This window comes from Pyxicephalus adspersus, chromosome 4 (assembly GCF_032062135.1).
Source record: "Pyxicephalus adspersus chromosome 4, UCB_Pads_2.0, whole genome shotgun sequence".
In the NCBI taxonomy this organism is placed as follows: domain Eukaryota; kingdom Metazoa; phylum Chordata; class Amphibia; order Anura; family Pyxicephalidae; genus Pyxicephalus; species Pyxicephalus adspersus.
The window spans coordinates 97424003-97444562 of NC_092861.1; the positions used below are offsets into that span (position 1 = coordinate 97424003).

The 20560-nt window shown below is 37.4% G+C and overlaps 1 protein-coding gene across 5 annotated transcripts in view; it reads right to left on the bottom strand.

Moving 5' to 3' along the window:
• The window catches only part of GNG4 (G protein subunit gamma 4), a 62731-nt gene that overhangs the window by 4968 nt on the left and 37203 nt on the right, over window positions 1–20560 (bottom strand). For all 5 annotated transcript variants that reach the window (XM_072409080.1, XM_072409078.1, XM_072409077.1 and 2 more), the window contains one exon: window positions 18410–18517. In XM_072409080.1, coding sequence (XP_072265181.1) covers window positions 18410–18508 — 99 coding nt within the window. In that variant the 5' untranslated portion in view covers window positions 18509–18517. The remainder of the gene's footprint in view (window positions 1–18409; window positions 18518–20560) is intronic.

The window sequence follows — 20560 nt, forward strand, 5'->3', positions numbered from 1 at the left end:
TAATAATAATAATAATAATAATAATAATTGATCCTGTTATAAAATCTTCAAAGCATACTCATCATAAGAGAAATAAGTGGAATGCCATTGGTGGCCCACATTCAAAAATACACTGGCTGTAATATCACAAGGCACTTCCAACTTTTCTCAGATCATAGGCACAGTTTACAAACCTGTTTCTTTTTTGTTGTGGAGAAATTTTATGTACTGTAAGTGGATCACACCATTCTGCAATACCAGCCGGGCACACAAACTCGTATTTGTATTCCTTTTTTTATATTATTCTGATGTTTTTTTTTATACCATTCCGTTCTTCCCTTTTAATTTTCAGATTTCAATTTGCAAACATGCATAACACATTTTATCTAGTCAGCTCTGTAGTTATTTGTACTTACCACAACTGGTGATGATATATACAGTGTAGAAGCCAATATGAGATCAGGTATTGGTCATAGTTATGACTAGGGCATGACTAGGCTGAAACATGTAAGCAGGTTCAGTTTCTTGTGTGTTATTTTGCAGGAGACTCCAGAGTGCTGGCTTCTCCACTGTATATGATGCTGGTACTGAGAAGAAGGTATTTGCCATGTACAGGCATATGGGAGGAAGTTTTAATGGGATGTTAGAGTGGTGTTTGTTTTCTATTGGTAGTACAATTATACCAGGGTTAGTGTTAAGGTATAATCCTATGTAATAAAACCATGTAAAATTAATTCACAAAGATTATTAGATTACCCTACGGAGTAGAAACAGATGGTGTTCATAAATAGATACATCATATAAGTTGGCAAACCCCAGAACGATAAATATAGAAATAAACAGAAAGAGTTTTTTTTTTACACAATATGAACATTTACTTTGGGTGTGAACAATAGCACAAAGACAATCAGCGCGGTAATATCATTAACAAGAGTGAGATCACAGATTGGCTCTAGACAATTTTGCATCTAACTACTACTTGTAGTTCGTAAGGCCTGGAAGAAGCCCATATAGTCCAGTAAAGTTCTAGGTAAATAAGCTCATTCGCAAACATGTAGCAGGTTTACCCGAAATGTTTCACCCACTACAGGCTTCCCCAGAGGTATTTACCTTTCAAGGTAAAGTAATGGAAATAATCTGAATATCCAATAGTACAAAAGTACAGTAAGTAAAAATCATGCATGAGAATAAATAAGTTACAAATACATTTGCATTTTCAAACATTAGTATCCTCTTTCTAGTTACTCCATTTTTACTATTTCCATATAAGAAGCCCTTAGTAAAAAAAAAATACTATCTGAGAGTTTCTCTTGCCACAATTATCTTACCATATATTTCCATATTAGCACCCTTAATAATGTTAATACAGTAATTGACTTATTACCAACTATCACTTATGTGCATTATATTTATCAAATATTACCTGACACAGGCAACTGCCAAAAAATTACTATCCTCTACCCCATAAAATTAATGGGGTGCACCAGCACATACACGTCATCGAGGAATATGTGAGTTGACAGCTTTCTTTATTATCCCTATTTTATTATGAGTATTTTTTTTAATTTTTTCTGTATTTATTACTTGTTAAACTTGCTATGTTAACCGTACTATTTATCTTCAAATTACACGGTGAATCTTTCTTCATACCTTTCACCTACACCTTTCTCCCCATCCCCCCCTACCCTTTGCTTTTTCTTTGTCTTGTTCTTAACTTGAAATTATTTCTACTATATGTCCTTACAAGTGTGCCAATACCTCTGAGGAAGCCCATGGTGGGCGAAAAATGCATTGGGTAAACTTGGTACATGTATGCGAATGACCTTATTTAACTAGAACTTTACTGGACTTAATGGGCACCTACCAGGCCCTAAGAACTACACGTAGTAGTTAAATGCAAAATTGTTCAAAGCCGTCCGTGATCTCGCTCTTGTTATGGTTCAATTTGTTTTATTGAGAAGTCATATATGAAAAAAAGGCATAAAACTGTTACAGCAGTAGGCATCATACAAAAATAGGAAAAGCATAAAGAATAAACAACAGTGCAACCATCTAGTTCGGGTTAACTCTATAAACATCAATATAACCAAAACAATACAAAAAGGAAGTAACCATGACCAGTGAAAACAATTGCGGACATATAGTAGAGATAATTTCAAGTTAAGAACAAGACAAAGAAAAAGCAAAGGGTAGGGGGGATGGTGAGAAGGATGTAGGTGAAAGGTACGGAGAAAGATTCACCGTGTAGAAAGCTTTTTAGGCAGCTTTTAGCTGCCTATTACTGAAAGCTCAGGTAACTGTCTAGAATGGAGAAACCTGCAGCCTCTTAGGATATGTATGTCACATATCCCAGGAGGCTTCAGGATGATTCTTCTGCTCATGTCTGATCTTGGGCATGGACAGAAGAGTTTTTCTCCAAATGTGAAAAAAAACCAAAACCTTTTTTTTACATTTTTTTTGTAAAGTTTTTTTTTTACATTTTTTCTGAGTATTTTTTGCTCTTATACATACCTCTGGGCATTTCTCTGAACTTGCTTTTTAGGTGTTATTGGTCTTTTCTTTTAAAATATATAGTATTATAGAGTATATATATATAGCTTTTGAAGTTGTGTTATTGGGTTTTACACCCTCTAGGTACGCCTTGAATTTAGCTTTTCAGTGCTCGACCCATACCCGTGGAACCATTTGCCTCTAATAGTCACCTTGACTGTTTGATTTTTGGTTTCATGTTTGATTTTTGTACTGGTTTTGCCTTTAATAATAAAATACTATTGAAATTAAGCAAGTATGTTGTAAACTCCATCTTCCTTATAAACCATGACAGGGCCTTGGGTTACTTTGAGTTATGCCAAGTAACAAGGCACAAGAAACATAGTACAATTAAATAAAGAAGTTAATATAACGCCATCACTGTTAAAAGACTAAATGTTCATTTTCTCTCATAGGCCCAATTGTGACTCATTCTTTTTAAGTGTTTTATGTTTTCTGTGTAGGCAGTTAGGTGTACTTTATTATAAAATGGCACACATTCATATTAAGTGTTACGTTACAGAGTTATACCAACTACTTAGGTATCTAACCCCAGAGGACCTTGCAATCTTTTTGCACTTATAGATGCCTATATGGCCACTTTGCCTACCAATGGTTTTGGCCAGTAAAGAAAATCTCACACAAAACATGTTAAGGGCATACAAACGGCAAGTACACAGTGTCTCATATTTGAAAACAATAAACATGGGGTTTATTTACTAAAGGTATAGAAACATTTTTTAGTTTAGAAAGTATATTTTCACTTAGCTTAGGGTACTGTATGTACACATGTCAGATGATTATCGCCCAGGACAAACAGGCGTGGTCATCTTAGGCGAGAATCTGACATGTGTAAAGTGGTTACTTGATATTGTTAATGAACCTGTCAGGATGGATCCATGAACGATTGATGGGGAAACACTGCTTTACAAGATAAGGGGGGAGAGTACTGTGGGGTACCACTTGCTTGTCCTCCCACCCCCCTTTTTTATGGAATAAAATGGGAGTGATGTGTACAGTGCTCCTTCATTGATCTGTCATTGGAAAGGATTGTGAAATATCATTTCCAGCTCTAAAGAATTTTTACATGTATATGCAGCCTTAGTAGATAAAATGAAGCTGAATGAAAATTCAATAAACCTAATCACGTCGGAGGTAAATAAAAAAACACATTTTTGCTTGCACTTGATTGGTTGACCAAAGAGGTACCCCACGTAGAAAGAAAACACTACATTTACTATTCAATAAAGTATTATTGAGGAAATCTTTCAATAGAACCCATGTCCCAGCAGTGACTAAGTGGGGAATTGCTTATACACTCATCAGCACCCCTATTATTTACAAAGTGTCCCCATAGATAAACAGATGCCCATTATTTTTTAGGTTTTTAGTTGCTAGAAATTGATCTAAAACAATTTAGGATAATCTTCTTGGACTGATACTGTCTCATTGGAGATTTCAATAGTTTGAACTTGTGGAAACCTTGATTTCTAGAAAATGACTAGGGTTATAAGACTTTATTAAGTGTGGTCTTAAAATTTACCATCAGGTTGAATCTTTGAACACATAATCTAGGGGTTAAAGTTTATTCCTACCTCCCTGATTCCATTTTTTTTTTTTGTTAGGTATTTTGGTTTTTTTATTCAATATTTATTTTGGGTTTTGTTTTAAGTATTTAAAAAGTATTTCAATTACCAAATATTTATTAAAAATTTTAATTAGGTAAATAATTGTTTGGGATCCACTCCTAGCATTTTAAAACCACAAAAACAATTACAAGGGTTCATTTATGTCCCTGTAAGGACGCTTTCTAAAAGATAAATGGAAAATGTATATAATTTTAAAACTTTAACTTTAAAACTTTAATACCCAGCAATATTCTGTGCTTCTTGAAAAGCATCCAGCTTTTTCCTAAAGCAATCTATAGTACTAGCTAAAACCACTTCCTGAGGGAGTCTATTTTACATTTTCACAGACCTTACAGACAGAGTCAAAGTAAGTAAGGGTCAGAGTAAGACAGAGTCAAACAAAAGGGTAGTGGTGTCTGTCTGTATGTGAGAAGTGATCTGAAAGTGAATGTGAAAGAAAAAATTGCGGAGGGAACAAGCGATGAGGTTGAGGTATTATGGGTGGAGTTAAATGTGGGGTTGAATAACACACAATTAATGATTGGAGTCTGCTATAGGCCCCCCAGTGCTAAGGAAGAAATAGAAAATCAACTACTAGCACAGATAGAAAAAGCAGCCAAATATGGAAGTGTTTTAATCATGGAGATTTCAACTACCCTGACATTGACTGGAGTAATGGCACTACAGGAACAGCAAAAGGGAGGAAATATGTGAATTTATTACAAGATAAATGTATGGTATAGTTTATAGAAGCCCCAACTAGAAATTATACTTTGCTGGACCTAGTTCTTTCTAACAATGCAGAAGCTTATAACAAATGTGCAAATAAAAAATAATCTGGGTAGCAGTGACCATAATATGTTTTCATTTAATGTTAACTGTAACAGGAAGCAAAAACAGGAAAGATAAAAACATTTAATTTTAAGACAGCAAATTTTCCATTATTAGGGGTGGCACTCTGTGACTTGAACTGGGAGACAATATTGTCCTCAAAGAACACAGAACAGAAATGGGAATGTTTCAAGTCTGTTCTACAAAAGCAAACTGAAAAATATATTCCAATGGGTAATAAGTTCAAGAGGCTAAAATTAAATCCTATGTGGCTTACAGCTGATGTTAAAAAAGCCATAAGGAACAAGAAAAGGGCATTTCAAAAATATAAAAATGAAGGATCACCTTCATCATTTGAAACCTATAAAGAATATAACAAAAGATGTAAAAAGGAGATAAAATGTGCAAAACTTCAAAATGAAAGACTGATTGCGAAAGGAAAGTAAGGCAAACCCCCCAAAATTTTTCAAATATATTAATAGCAAAAAGTTTAGATCTGAGCATGTAGGCCCCTAAAGTCACTTGGCAAGGTATCAATGGACTGGTGTAAGGCCAATGTGGTTCCTATCTTCAAAAAGGGTGCAAAGTCATTACCAGGTAACTACAGACCCGTTAGTTTAACGTCCATAGTTGAAGAGGTCTTAGAGAGTTTGATAAAGAGCCACATAGAGGAGTTTCTGCTAGAAAATAATATAATAAGTGATAGTCAGCATGGCTTCAAGAAAGACAGAAGTTGTCAAACAAATTTACTCTCTTTTTATGAGGAAGTAAGTAAACAGGTAGACAGTGGAATAGCAGTTGATATAGTGTACTTGGACTTTGCTAAAGCATTTGACGCTGTACCCCACAGATGGGTTAGTTAGGGTCGATAGGTTCAAAAAAGTCAATCTGTAAATGGATAGAGAACTGGCTTAAAGATCGCATCCAGAGATTTGTAATTATTGATTCATACTCTGATTAGTCTAAGATTATTGGTGGTGTACCCCAGGGTTCAGTGTTGGGACCTTTACTGTTTAACATCTTCATAAATTATATTGAGTTTGGGATTAAAAGATTAAAAGTACCATTTCTGTGTTTGCAGATGACACCAAACTATGTAATGGAATTAAGTCCATACAGGATGTCTATAATCTACAAGCAGACCTAGATGTACTGTTTGATTGGGCAGCCAAGTGGCAAATGGCATTTAATATAGGTAAATGTAAAATTATGCACTTGGGAGCTAACAACATGCATGCTTCATACTCTCTACGCGGAATACATTTGGGGGAGTCAGAAATGGAAAAAGATCTGGGGGTTCTGGTAGATCATAGACTTATTAACAGCATGAAATGCCAAGCTGAAATATCTAAAGCTAGCAAAGTACTTTATTGTATTAAAAGAGGAATAGACTGCAGAGATGGAGACATAATCCTGCCCCTGTACCATTGGTCTGACCACATCTGGAATATGCAGTCCAGTTTTGGTCACCAGTTCACAAAAAGGACATTGTGGAATTGGAGAGAGTGCAGAGAAGGGCAACTAAACTAATAAAAGAATGGAGGAGCTCAGCTATGAGGAGAGATTAGCTGAACTGAATCTATTCTCCCTTGAGAAGAGACGTTTAAGGGGGATATGATCACCCTGTGTAAATATATGAACGGTCCATATAGAGAACTCTCTTCCTCATTATTCACTTTGAGATCATTACAAAGAACAAGAGGGCACTCTTTGCGTCTGGAGGAAAAGAAGTTTAAGCTCCGGATAGGGAAGGGATTCTTCACTGTAAGGTCTGTGAAAATGTGGAATCAGCTCCCTCAGGAAGTAGTTTCAGCAACTACTATAGATTGCTTTAAGATTGTTTTTCTTGAAGCACAGAATATAACTGGGTATTAAGGCTTTAAAGTAAAAATAACAGTGACTGTTGATCCAGGGAACTTCCCATTGCCTCATGGAATCAGGAAGGAATTTTTTCCCCTGTTGAAACAAGTTGTACCAGGGTTTTTTTTTGCCTTCCTCTAGACCAACGAGGTCTTATAGGGTTTTATATCTGGGATATGTTTATTTCCCTAGTGGTTGAACTTGATGGACTTATGTCTTTTTTCAACCTAACCTACTGTGTAACTTACAGTGAAGAATTTCCCTTGTATTATACCGAAGAATAAACTAATAAGGGTGGTAACCTTTCCTATCTATATTCAAAACTAAAAAAAAAAAGTTTGGGCTATCCATAAACCTTAAAAGTAAATACAGCAGTCTGGGTCTCTGGCACTGCAGCTTCTGTCTGTGATGTAAATACAGCATGGAGTGGAAGTTACAGGTATCCAACACTTTTGGAATTTTCAAATGCTGAATGATGGGGGCTATAGCGCTGAAATGGACAGTAAGAGTCATGGCCTACCAAAGAAGTGAACATGCTAATTTCTCTCTTCCAGCGAACTAGAATATATATATAAAATTTTATCTTTATACCAATGATCCTGTGCATATTACTACTATTAAATTGCAGAAAGCAATTTTAGGTTGTTTTGGGAAATCACCTATAATACAACTGAAGGAATCCAGAGTGAATACCAGAAACTTTACAGCCTCACAGAACATGTGAAAATTTCTAGCAGAAAATAAATAAAATTTGAATCTGTGAAAAATCAGAATGTGAAATCAGAATGTGAAAAAACATAAATATGGATGTCAACTTTTAAGCTTTTAATTTTATAATGTACATTTTAAATTCAATGTCAAAAATGACCCCCCCCCCCCCTCCATGACTTCATGACACTTGCACCTGCAGTTTAGTGTTTGGAAATAAAATGGCAGTAAAGCTTAAAGAAAAAAGAACAAAGCATTTTGTTATTTTGTGAGCATTTGCAAGTTTATAAACTGATGTTTTTACGAGTTTTTATAATGTGTATAAACACTTTATTTTATAATTAAAAACAACACCTAATGTTGGTATTTAAAGTAAGGAACACTTTGATTTCCTACAGATACACAATCAGATGTTGTATCTCCTTCTGTTTTATGAGAAGGTGACAGGTGAATTGACCCTTTTGTTACTGTATTCATTAATATGTCAGTAGTCTGCAGCATTTGGAAGGTATAATATAGCATTGACAGTGATTATTATTGTTTGTTTAGCATGTCTGTCCTGCATCCATCCCACATATAATGTGTTAAATTCATTATCTAATGCTAAAGTCTATAAATTGAAAGTCTTCTTAATTTTTATTCCAAGTTTTTTCCACCCCATTTCTACAATAAATTATTAGGAGATCAACAAGCACTATTGCTTTTCAGTGAACAGGAAGGTTTAGTTGCATGTTAGACTGCAAACAGGCAACAGGGTAATGTATAGTGAGGACAGATTAATAAATCATGAAGGAGAATTGTATAGTGCTTAACAATCATACCTTTTTGTTTTTGGGGTTCTTGTTTGACACCTACTAAAACATCAGTTAAAAAGATTTTTTCAAAAATAAACTGCTGTATTTGGGTAGGCGATCCAGTTTCCTGCCACAATCTAAAACATACTGGTGGGTTACTGGCTACTGAAGTGTATATAAAGTGTAATACACCAATTCACCTCCTCCAATGTATAGTGTCCTGCATACCCTGGTAAGTATATGGTAACAAATAAATAAAGACCAGGAAAAAGGACAGCGTATTCAAAGTGCAGCAATATATTAGAAATCAATAGTAGATTGAACATGTACAATGTTACATTTCACAACTGAATACATGTAAATTCATCATAAATTGTTTCCCACTGGCCAAAATGTAGTGGGAAGTGTAGGAGGCTAGACAATTGATTCCTTTGTAAATAGAAACAAGGTATGGAAGAAAGGTGAATGTCGTGACCCGACACGTTTCGCCTATACTGGCTTTCTCAGGGGACTTGCGGACATAATTCATATTTTTGACTAAGTACATGTGCAAAATAAATATTTCACAATACTGGTAATAGTGGTATTGTAGCAGGTTTGATAACCAGTTCTAATATTTTTACTTATGTTTACTAAAGTGCACATAATATTTGCTATAAGAATGTATTTGCCATCAACAATATATTTTGTATACATTTTATACGCAAACTATGAGTTGACTTGGGTCATTATTAACAATTTGAGAGCATGTTTTAAAACTATACAATAAATACCATTACATAGACGGTTTATGTGATAATTATGACAGAATTTCTTATGATGATGGTACATAATAAAGAATAAAGGTAATGTAGTACTCACAGTTGAAAGCATGTGCAAAGAGTTCAAAAAGGAATCAGTTCCGCAAGTGACTGACGAGAAAACATCAATTCCGATGATGAGAATTATAGATATTAAGTAGGTTAATATGGGGTAATGAAGTGGAGTTCAGGAGTAATACGGGGGAAGGGGATAAGGGAGAATAGTATTTTCTTATAATTATTAATATAATTCATGAAGATAATTCATGCATATGTGTTGGGTTAGCACAAGTTTATTTATTATCAATTATGTCTCATCAACAATTATGCTTTACCAGTATATACTGGTATATGTATACCATATATGAGGTCATCCTAAACAAATGCAACATATCCTATATCTGGTATCCCTATAAGGTAAAATACTGGTTTAAGGGATGAACATTGGTTAGTACTGATCAAACACTGGCCATTGTCTTATGTCTTGGGTAGTTAAAAACACAGTGCCATACCTAATTAACCAATCTTGACCAGAACTAACTGGATGCAACATGTTATTTGATCATCTGCCAAGCCATTAATTTGGGGGACTCCTTGGATGAATGCAACTCACTTCCGCAGCTAAGTATTTTTGTTTTATCTAAATCTATGTTACTGTACTCTATTACTCTATTGCATTGTTTTATCTATCTGTCTTTATTATTAAATAGTATAATCTTTAAATTTTACTTGCAAGTCTTTGTGTTATCTCTATTGTGTCTTTGTACACTTCAAATTTAATCCCATTAATATTTGCATAAACTGTCACAAATTGTATTTGTGACATAACAATATGTTGTTTGCAAAACATTTGTTGTGTTATCGTTTCTTTTAAATTATTATATTAAAAAATTTTCAATCTTACTGGTATGTATATGTGTGTGTGTATATATATATATATATATATATATATATATTTACTGCCTTTAACCCCCTAGCATTCTAATTCTGTCAGTTTTTTGATGCAAAAAGCGATCCTATTTTTTTTGCATAGAAATTTTAGTTTATATTGTGGGCCTGTAATTCTTAGGATTAACTCTTGGGTATATTAATTATATTTATTTATTATATTTTAATCTTAAATTTTAATATAACACATAATTATAAATCATAATTATAAAAAATAATGAAAAAGTAGACCACAAAATTGTAATTTATCAAAAAAAAAATATTTCTTTTCTCACTAAAATTTTCCAAACAAGGGTGCAATAATATTGATAAATAATAATATGAATTAAATGCAGATTTTAGGGAAAAAAAATTTACATTTTTAGTAGACATCCCGGGTGTGGTAGATTTTGAAGCAGGGTGCTGCACAAAGTCCAACATCACAGTCAGGACAGTAGAACCTGGTTTCTTTGCATTTCTTTCTTCCTCTGTCATCGAACGTCTTTGAACAGCAAACCACGCACATCCTTGTAGGTGATGCCTTATTCTGGGTTAGTGGAATGTATGCAATGAAGTGACGACCAGTCAGGCGTTCTGGGTTGACAACGGTGGAAGCACGATGTCCAGGTCTATTCATAGCCACTGATGGTGTTTGGTGGTTCTTGACTATGGATTCGGAAACTTGCAAAATTAAGTCTGAATGATTTACAGGCCTATGACTATTTTTTTGGTACAGAATGTAGGCACTGCTCAACAAGATGCCTGAAAATCTTTTCGTAGTACTTCCTTTGTGCTTGGTCAGCTCTGTCGACACCTCCCATTGTGTTGTTGTAGTCAATCACCACCTGTGGCTTTATCACTTCTTTCCCACATTTTGTGTGTACCAGAACGGTGGAGGCATCATGGACAGTACTCATCAGGCACACATCATTCTTGTCACACCATCTCAGGGCCATTATCTTGCCTTTCTGCCAGGCAACAATTTCTCCTGTCTTCAGCTTCCCTTTTGCAAACAGTGATGGCAGGTTGCGCCGGTTAGCCCTAACGGTTCCATATTCATCTGTTCTATGTTGCAGAAATAACTCATAAAGCTCAGGAGAGGAGTAGAAATTGTCAATTGTGACACAATAGCCCTGATCTAGCAATGGCTCAATGAGGGATAGCACTGAAGATGTTGCCAATTCATAATGGCTGTGTCTGGGGTTGAACTGTGTCCCTTTTCCAGTATACAGTACTGTATTCCAGATGTAGCCAGATCAGGATTCGCACAGCATATACGTTTTCACGCCAAATCATGCCCTCTTTGACGCAATGTACTGCACCCAGCTGAGCCTCCCCTTGTAAGCCATTAGACTTTAGCCATTAGCCATCGTCAATGCTGACATCTCTTTCTGGCACATAGGTTTGCTGGAAATTTTGTAGAATTATCTGAGACACTTCTCAAATTTTCCTCAGTTTTGGTGCAGGATGGGTAGTCTCATCAAATTCTTCATTGTTTGCGAAGTGCAGGTACTTCATGATGAGGGTATTCTGGCATGACTGTGCCAAAGAATGGAGTGGCAATCATTTTATTCTTGGACCAGTACCACTTCTGCATGGGTTTGCCCACAACTCCCTGCAGGATCACCAAGCCCAAAAACAGCCAAATGTCATACTTGGTCACAGGTTCCCACTTTCTTCTTCTTGCAAACCTCAGGTGTGGAGCACCTCGTTGTTGTCCAGCGTACCTGCATAAAACAAAAAAAAAAAGTTATCTTTTATAGTGTGAAGGTTGCAAGTAATATGTTAGCAAAAACAGAGCAGCATATATCTTTGCACAAAAAAAAAAATTAGCAAAAAAATTCAAAAAGTTAGCAAACACAAGAGCAGCTTACCTGTTTGTCTCTGCAACAATTTTTTCGATATCTTTATCAGTCAAAAACAACTTCAGGTATGCCAGGGGACATCAAATTCATCCTCATTTTTCATCCCAGGTGCGCCAGTAAATGGAAATCTTGGCGGTGCTGCTTGGTCCGCATCAAGGTCAATAGGACACCATGTGCGCACAGCACTGACCTTAGGTTCAGAATTGTCGCTCAGTTCACTTTCGCTGTCTGATGACAAATTTCCTGGTGAATCACTATCGCTAAATTCCACAAGGGACTCCAAATCGCTATTGCTGCTTTCAAATTCCTCCAAAACAGCGCTTGCGCCAGCGAGATGCCTTTTGGATGCCATGTGGTCTCCAGCAATCAGTCAGGAACAATCAAGGTCAAAGACAAAGTGATGAAATGATACATTCAGAAAGTGATTTATAAGTCATGAAAAGGTCAGATCAAGGTCAGGGGTAATAGTGGGCAAAATGTAAATCAGCACTGGGCAATGATGCTTGGTGCACTAAAATGTGTTTTTATACTTTTATTTTGTGTTTTTATGTGTTTTTTACTGTAAAAAAAATTAAAATTAAAAGCAGATTACATAGTAACCTGCTCTTTAATTTCCCACCCCCACAATCCATCACTCCACCGCATCACCCGGAAGATGTCACATCTTCCTGGGCGATGCGGTGGGGATGTCCCCGCCCCGCTCACTCCACTGAAACCACCAACAAAGCTGCTCACATCACCCGGAGGCTGCGAGCATCACCTTCTCCGGGTGATGCGAGCAACTATAGTAAATTCCGGGGGTGATGCAAGAAGGAAATCGAAGCTGGCATCACCCCCGGAATTTACTATTGGTGATGGCATCCGCAGTTAGATGTATTAGATGTAGTATAGAAATTCTGCATGGTGCATCGCATCTAACTGCGGATGCGAGCAGCGGCGTGGCAAGGCGGCATTTAAAAGCAGATTACTCGGTAATCTACTTTTAAATTTCCCTCCCGGCCAAACCCCCGACCACATCGTCCGATCGCCGCTGGAGCATGGGGCAGAGGTAGGGGGGCTCCAAGCCCTAATAGAGGAGATCCAGCAAGGCCTACAGGAGCTTGCATTAGAGGCTCCCACCAGGACGGAAAGACTCAGCAGGTCTTGGCCTTCCTTGATTCTGGAGCAGTAACCTCCAAGAGCAGGATCTCGCTTCTGACCTGGGGGTACCTGTCCCCCCTCTTGGCCCTGAATTATCCTTGGCCGCCATCGATGGCACCCCCTTTAACAGGGACTTACTACTCCTTTTACCCCAGAAGTGCACTTAAAATGGGGGGGCCTCCCATAAGTAAATGATCCGTCTGATTGTTATCAGGATAGTTAAAACCCTCTTGGTATTAGGCCTCCCTTGGTTAAAATCCCATAACTTTGTGAATAACTGGGAATCGGGTGAGATTGTCTAGTGGGGAATCAAATGTCAGGCTAACTGCCTCACACAAGTAATGCCAGTACGGTCCCTCCAGGTGGCAGAAAAGTTGCCGGAGCCTTACCGGGAGTATTCTGATGTCTTTTGCCCTTGGGCAGCTGACAAACTCCCACCTCATCTGTCCTATGATTGCCCCATTGAATTAATTCCATTGAACCATGCCCCCTAGGGGTCATTTCTTTAATCTGGCCAGGCCAGAAATAAAGGCCCAGAAAAAGTACATCCAGGAGAACCTAAAAAAGGCTTCGGTTCTTCACTAAGCTTGATTTGAAGGGGGCCTACAATCATATCCGAATTTGGAAGGGCGATGAGTGGAAGACCGCCTTTAACACCAGGGATAGGCACTTTGAATACCTGATGCCCTTTGGTCTGTGTACTGCCCCGGCGGTCTTCCAGGAGTTTGTAAAAGATGTATTCCGGGAATTTCTGGGGAAGTTTGTGATAGTTTACCTTGATGACATTTTAGTCTATTCACCTGATCTTCTCATCCACAGAACCCAGGTGCGCTAGGTCCTTCAGAATCTCTGGTAGAACTGCCTCTATGCGAAATTGCAGAAGTGCTCCTTTGAGGTACGTGAGGTTGCTTTATTGGGGTATATTTTGTCGGATCACGGGTTGGCCATAGGTCCAACCAAGGTCTCAGCAGTACTGGAGTGGCCGCAACCCACTGACCTCAAGGGTCTTCAGCATTTCGCAAATTTTTACAGGACGTTCATCCGGAACTTCTCCATTATTGTCCACCCTCTGATGAACCTTACAGGAAAGGGGTGGACTCCTCAAGGTGGACTTCGGAGGCTTGCGAAGCCTTCGTAGCGCTGAAGAGGGCTTTCTGCTGTGCACCCATATTGGTGCATCCAGTTCCCACTCTCCCGTCTATCATGGAGGTGGATGTTTCGGTGATTGGCGTGGGAGCAGTTCTCTTCCAGTACTCTGGGGAACTGGAGAGATTGCATGCCCTCAGCCAAAGAATTGGCTGATTTTTTTGTTTTCCATGTATTCCATCTTCAGGGGGCTCCGGAGGCTCCAGAGTTTCGGACCGAGGGGTTTAGTTCATGTCACGGTTCTGGAGGGAGTTTTGTGCCCAACTGGGCATGGAGCTCTCTTTTTCATCGGGGTTCCACCCGGAGACGAATGGCCAGACCGAATGGACCAACCAGTCATTGGAACAATACCTTGGGAGCTTTGTGTCTGGACACCAGGAAGGAATGGGCAGACTATCTCCCCTTGCGAAGGTGGCGTATAACAATGCAGAACTTTCCTCCACCCAACAACATTCCAGCTGGTACTTATTACCAGCAGCGACCTGGTCTGATCTTTGACTTTGCATGAACTCTGCCCGCCCTGAATTCGCATTCTCCCTGACTACACCTTCTGCCTCATTCTTTTGTACCTCGCTTATCGGATTGATCTATTGTGTTTGACCTCAGCCTGTACTTCGATTTCGGAATAAAGTTTGTTGAAAGTATACCCTGGAGTTGGTTGTGATTTGTATGCCCAGGCGCATTACACATATTTTAGTAGGTATATTTTTGCACTCTTCATTCTTGTTTGTTAATGGAATGTAAATCTCTATTCCATTTAGTTATATTCTGGAATGGTGCATGGTTTCTTCAGTACCCAGTAACATGTTATACCCAAATATTGATCTGGGTAAAGATGCTAGAAAAAAATAAAGCAGCTTTAAAGCCTTTGTCAAATATTTGTCAAGTGACATGTAGCAGCCACAAATAAGAAGTGTATATTTAGATCCTCTGAAAGTTAGAATTTTAACAACCACTAGTAATCAAGATACTGGTTACAGGGAAAGAAACAAGTATATGTCTTCAATTTATAAGAATATACATAAAAAGAAGTTCTAGCTAAGGTGCAATATGACTCATCCAACGAGAGAGAGAGTAGAGAGAGAGAGAGAGAGCAGCCTCTGTATTCTTTTGTCACACTACAGGTCCTGTGCTACTACAAGCAAGAAACTATGGCAACCTTTGCTGACATGAGTGGGCGGAGCCAGAACTGAGCCAGGGCTACGCGATCAACTCACGTAGCCATGACGATCCACCCAACTTAATTTCCCACAGCACACCTGAAGATCTGTCACGGCACACTGGTTGAAAATCACTGGTCTAGCATATATGAGTATCAATTATGTCATATTATATTACATTATATATACAATACAATACAATACAATACAATATATATATTACATTATTATACAATACATATATAATTTTACATACAGTACGTTTGCCCTGTAACACATACATCATGAAACAGTACCTGCTTTATTTTATTTTATTTCATTATAAGACTTTATACAATATTTGGAATTCTGAGCGTAATTTATGGTACCAATGTTGTTATGTCTTTATCATGTACTGTATATTACAATATCTAGTACCCTTTCTTATTTTGTTCTTTTCTCTGCTACACACCATAACACTAATAGGTAATATTACATTGTACTGTGCTATGTAGCAATTCAATACTTGGATCAACCATCATGTATGTGTATGAATATGGTACATATTACTTTAATTAATAATTCATTTTTTTATTACTTTGCTTTGCACACTGCTGTCAAATCCATCCACTACGATTTTTAGCCCTTTGTGCTGTTTATTACCCTACTCAATCATGGTAGCCTTTTCCTCCCAATACCTCGAACCAGATATGATATATATGATATACCTAAACATGTAACACCCCCCCCCTTGGATAACCAACTCCCCATTCAAGCCAGTACACAGTCCTTCTGCAGGATTACATTCCCCTGCTTCCACGCAGTTTCGTCTCAGTGAAACTGAGAGCAGCTGTGAGGGCAGAAGCAATGTCTGCACCTCACAGCACAGGCACGGCTTCTACTAGCAATTAAGGGCATTTAGTTAGGGCGGAATTACACTCCTTCCACCTAAGAAGGAACTTCCAGACGCCACACATTGACAACGCTTTAAAAGGGCCATAGCAGCAATCATTTTGGGAGACCATTATGTCAAGCATGATTTGCTACCAATAGATACCTATAAGCTTTGAACAAGCAGTGTCAGGTTTCTGCCTCTGGTTGATCCGAATAAAATATTTCTGATACCCCTCCATATCAAGTTAGTCTTGATGTAGAAACTTGTAAAGGCCATGGGAAAATCAAACTCCATGGGTTTTCAGTACCTTGTTCAGAAGTTTCTAAACATAAGCACTGCAAAAATAAAGGAAGGCATATTTATAGGGCCACAGATCAAGTCTGTTTTGCAGGATGATGCTTTCAAACATTCTCAGCAGCTGAGCTAGAAGCTTGGGATGCATTCAAGTGTGAACATTTCCTGGGAAAACATAGGTCTCCTGCATACAAGGAAGAAGTTCAGAATCTGCTTGATTTATACCATAAACTGGGTTGTCGCATGTCATTAAAAATACATTTCTTGCACTCACATCCAGAATTCTTCCAGGAAAATCTTGGTATAGTGAGTGAGGAACAAGAAGAACTGAAATAAAAGTATGATGGCTGACTACTGCTGGATGCTGTACCGCAACAATCCATACAAAGGGTACACAAAAAAATCATACTCTAAGCATTTCTGAAGAAACAATGCTACCTGACACTGTTCTATACCACAGTGTGCCTTATTTTACTTCATACTGAAGATGTATTAACATTCACTTCAATGGTGCTTACGTTTTAGTGCAAAATACATGCACGTACAATGTTAACTATAGTAGTACGTATAACTCAGGAATTGTACATGTTAGGGAAAACTGAAAACAAATCTGAAATCTGCTCAAAAAACTGATTTAGAAAAGTTTTCTGTGGTTTCTGATAATTATCAAAACTAATTTTTTGTTGACCTTTGTAATTCTCAGCATCACCATTGATGTTCTCTCATCAATCACTTGCGGTAATGATTCTTTTTTGAACGCTTTGCACATGCTTTCAACTGTGAGTACTACATTACCTTTTATTCTCTATAATGTACCAACATCATAAGAAATTCTATCATATGCATCACATATGTAATGGTATTTATTGTATAGTTTTATACCGTGCTCTCAAATTGTTATTAATGACCCAAGTCAACTCGAAGTTTGCAAATAAAAAATATATAACTATAGTGTTGATGGCAAATACATTCTTATAGCAAATATTATGTGCACTTTAGTAATAATATCAGAAATGTTTATCAAACCTGCTACAATACCACTATTACCAGTATTGTGAAATATAATAATTTTGCACGTGTACTTAGTCAAAAATATGAATTATTTTCTGTACCCAGTTACGCTCTGATGTCCGCAAGTCCCATGAGGAAGCTAGTATAGGCAAAACGCGTCGAGACACGACATTCACCTTTTTCCATACCTTGTTTCTATTCACAAATGAATCAATTGTCTAGCCTCCTACGCTTCCCACTCCATTTTGGCCAGCGGGAAACAATCTATGATGAATTTACATGTATACAAATGTGATTTGTAATATTGTACATGTTTATTCTACTATTGATTTGTAATATATTGATGCACTTTGAATACCCTGTCTTTTTTCCTCCTCTTTATTTATGGGTTACTGTCTACACCATAAAACTGGGACCTTCTTTCTAATAGGGACAGGTGTGAATTTCTTAATAAATCAGTAAACAAAATAAATTAGTACAGTTTTTTTCAACCTCTTTTGAGCCACAGGTAATTTTTTACATTAAAAAAATCCTGTGGCACACCACAAATCAAAAATGTTAAAAAATGACACTGTAGCTAATTATCTTGTCTCTAAGAATAAACAAGACAATTAAGCTACCCACTGCCACCCACTGACACGGAAGAGTATTACATTACTCTGCCAGTCACTACAGCACAGACACTCCACAATAGTAATTGGATAATTTCCCACGGTACACCTGAATATCTCTCACGGCACACTAGTGTGCCGCAACACAGTGGTTGAAAATCACTGAATTAGTATATGCTCTTATTAACTTTTGTTTGTTTTTCTCCTCTGTATTGAAGATTACTCTTTACTTCAAAAAGAAAATGGAAATACCTTTATTCTGTCCATGCAAGCTTCCATCTTGAGCTGCTCTACTGCATTTCGTGCTTGAGAGATGCTTGTTGTGCTGTTGTTAGATACAATGTCCTTCATTTTGTGTTGCTAATTGCAAAAAAAAATTACAAAGTTTAAAAATAACTTCTAAATGTAAAAAAATCTGTTATGAATTTTTAAATACAAACACTTCATTTTTGTGGTATTGTGCAGATTACAAAACTCTCTCTCTCTCTCTCTCTCTCTCGCTCGCTCGCACACTCCCTCCCTCGCTCGCTTGCTCGTTCGCTCCCTCCAACACAGACCACCTGAGAAAACGCCTGCACATGAAGCTAAGACTAAAGAACTTACAGGACAGCACAATTGGGCAGGAGTGGACTGGATAATCTTTGTAGTCCATCAGAAAAAAAAAAAGGCAGCCTCAAGACACCAGCTTTGAATGCTCTTTGTGTGGTCACTGTGTGCATGGGGCTAAATGCTTTCAGTAATACAGTAAATTTCAGGCGTGTAAAAGAAAGCATAGGGCTGAAATTCAGCTTTAAAGAGTTGTCATAATAATAAGTATTCCTAAAATTTTTACCCTGTCTTTCTTTTCTGGTGGCAAATCAAAATATTGGATATACTCGTGACACTTTCTGTCACGAAGACCCTAATGATCAGGACAAATAGAGAACCTCAATCTCTCTATTGGGGACACATCCTGCAATAAAACAAAACCTGGAGGAGATTTGAATAGACCACTTTGTTAAAATCTAAAAAAATAGTCCTGCCTTGTAATATGTTAAAGTATACGTAAACCCAAACAAACTTCTCTTATTCTTTTATCAGCAACAGACAACTTAACAAGACTGATATTTTCTGTACTTTCATTAATTTTAATGGGATAAAACATAAGAAAATATGCAAGAGTTATAGAGAGGTTCTGCATATGTTTTTGTTTGTGCCCTGGCATACACTTTTAGAGTTAGTATGCCTGTCATTCTTTGGCCTAAATGTCAGATCAGAATGTCATTTTAAATAAAAAATATGTTTTGTTTTTAAGCAGTTAAAAAATACATCCATAAAAGCCATTTCTGTGGGTTAAGTACAGGCTTATTGTGGTATCAATAAAGTGTGCTGACTGGAGAGAGAAGCTATTGGGAAAATGAGCATTCCAGATTGGTATACCATCTTTGTGGAGAAAATTGTTGGATGGATCCATGTTCACGAGTGTTTGATAAACAAAATGATTCACCATTTTGCAGCAGTGCAAACAGTGTTGGAAGAAATGGCTCTTACCCTTATCCAGAGTGTAAAAACTAGACGCTCACATGAAGAATTCTGATAAGCATGCCATGTTAATACTGTCTGTAAAAGGCATGCATCTAATACCAAATGAGCTGTGCACTTTAGGCAGCATACATTTTACAGCACTGTTTCTCACCCAGCATTTCATTAAACCCCCAAGGTTCCTGGGGGTTCCTTAAACAATGAGAAAATTGTTCCACCTAGGTCAGTTTTAGTTGCACTAATGATCTTTTTGGCTACCTGTAAGGGTGCATTCTTCCCACTGGCCAGCAAAGTAAAAGGCATTCTTCCTATTGATCACCAAGCTAATATTCTGTGAGCTGTAGATGTACTAGCAATAGCAGTGGTTCCCTGAAGATCTGAAATTTATTTTGAGGGTTCCCTCATGTTAACCAGGTAATGAAAAAAAATCTTATATCATAGGAGCTAAAAGTGATTACTCTTTCATTATTCATGTCCTGTATAACACTTACTCCTGTATGTTCACTGACCACAATCAACAGCATTCAAACCCACTGCATAACATTCATGAGGAAATTGCTCAGTGATACATCCCTCAGCCCAAAGGGTGGCTGTAAAAATTATCTGTGTTAAACTTAAAGCTACAAAGACAGAGGAAAAGACAAACCTACACTGAACTGCTGTGCTGCATTGACTTTTAGCAGGTTATAAAATGTTCTGCCACTTACTACAACCTAAGGAAAATAACCTGTTTGCATATATTGCTAATATAACATTCAAATAAAATCAGGAGGGGTGTGTGCAGACAAAAATAGCACAATGCAATTTTCACAAGTTTGAAGACATGTTACTGCCCCAACTTGAATGAGGTATTTATAGCCTTTAGAATAAACACAACTTTTA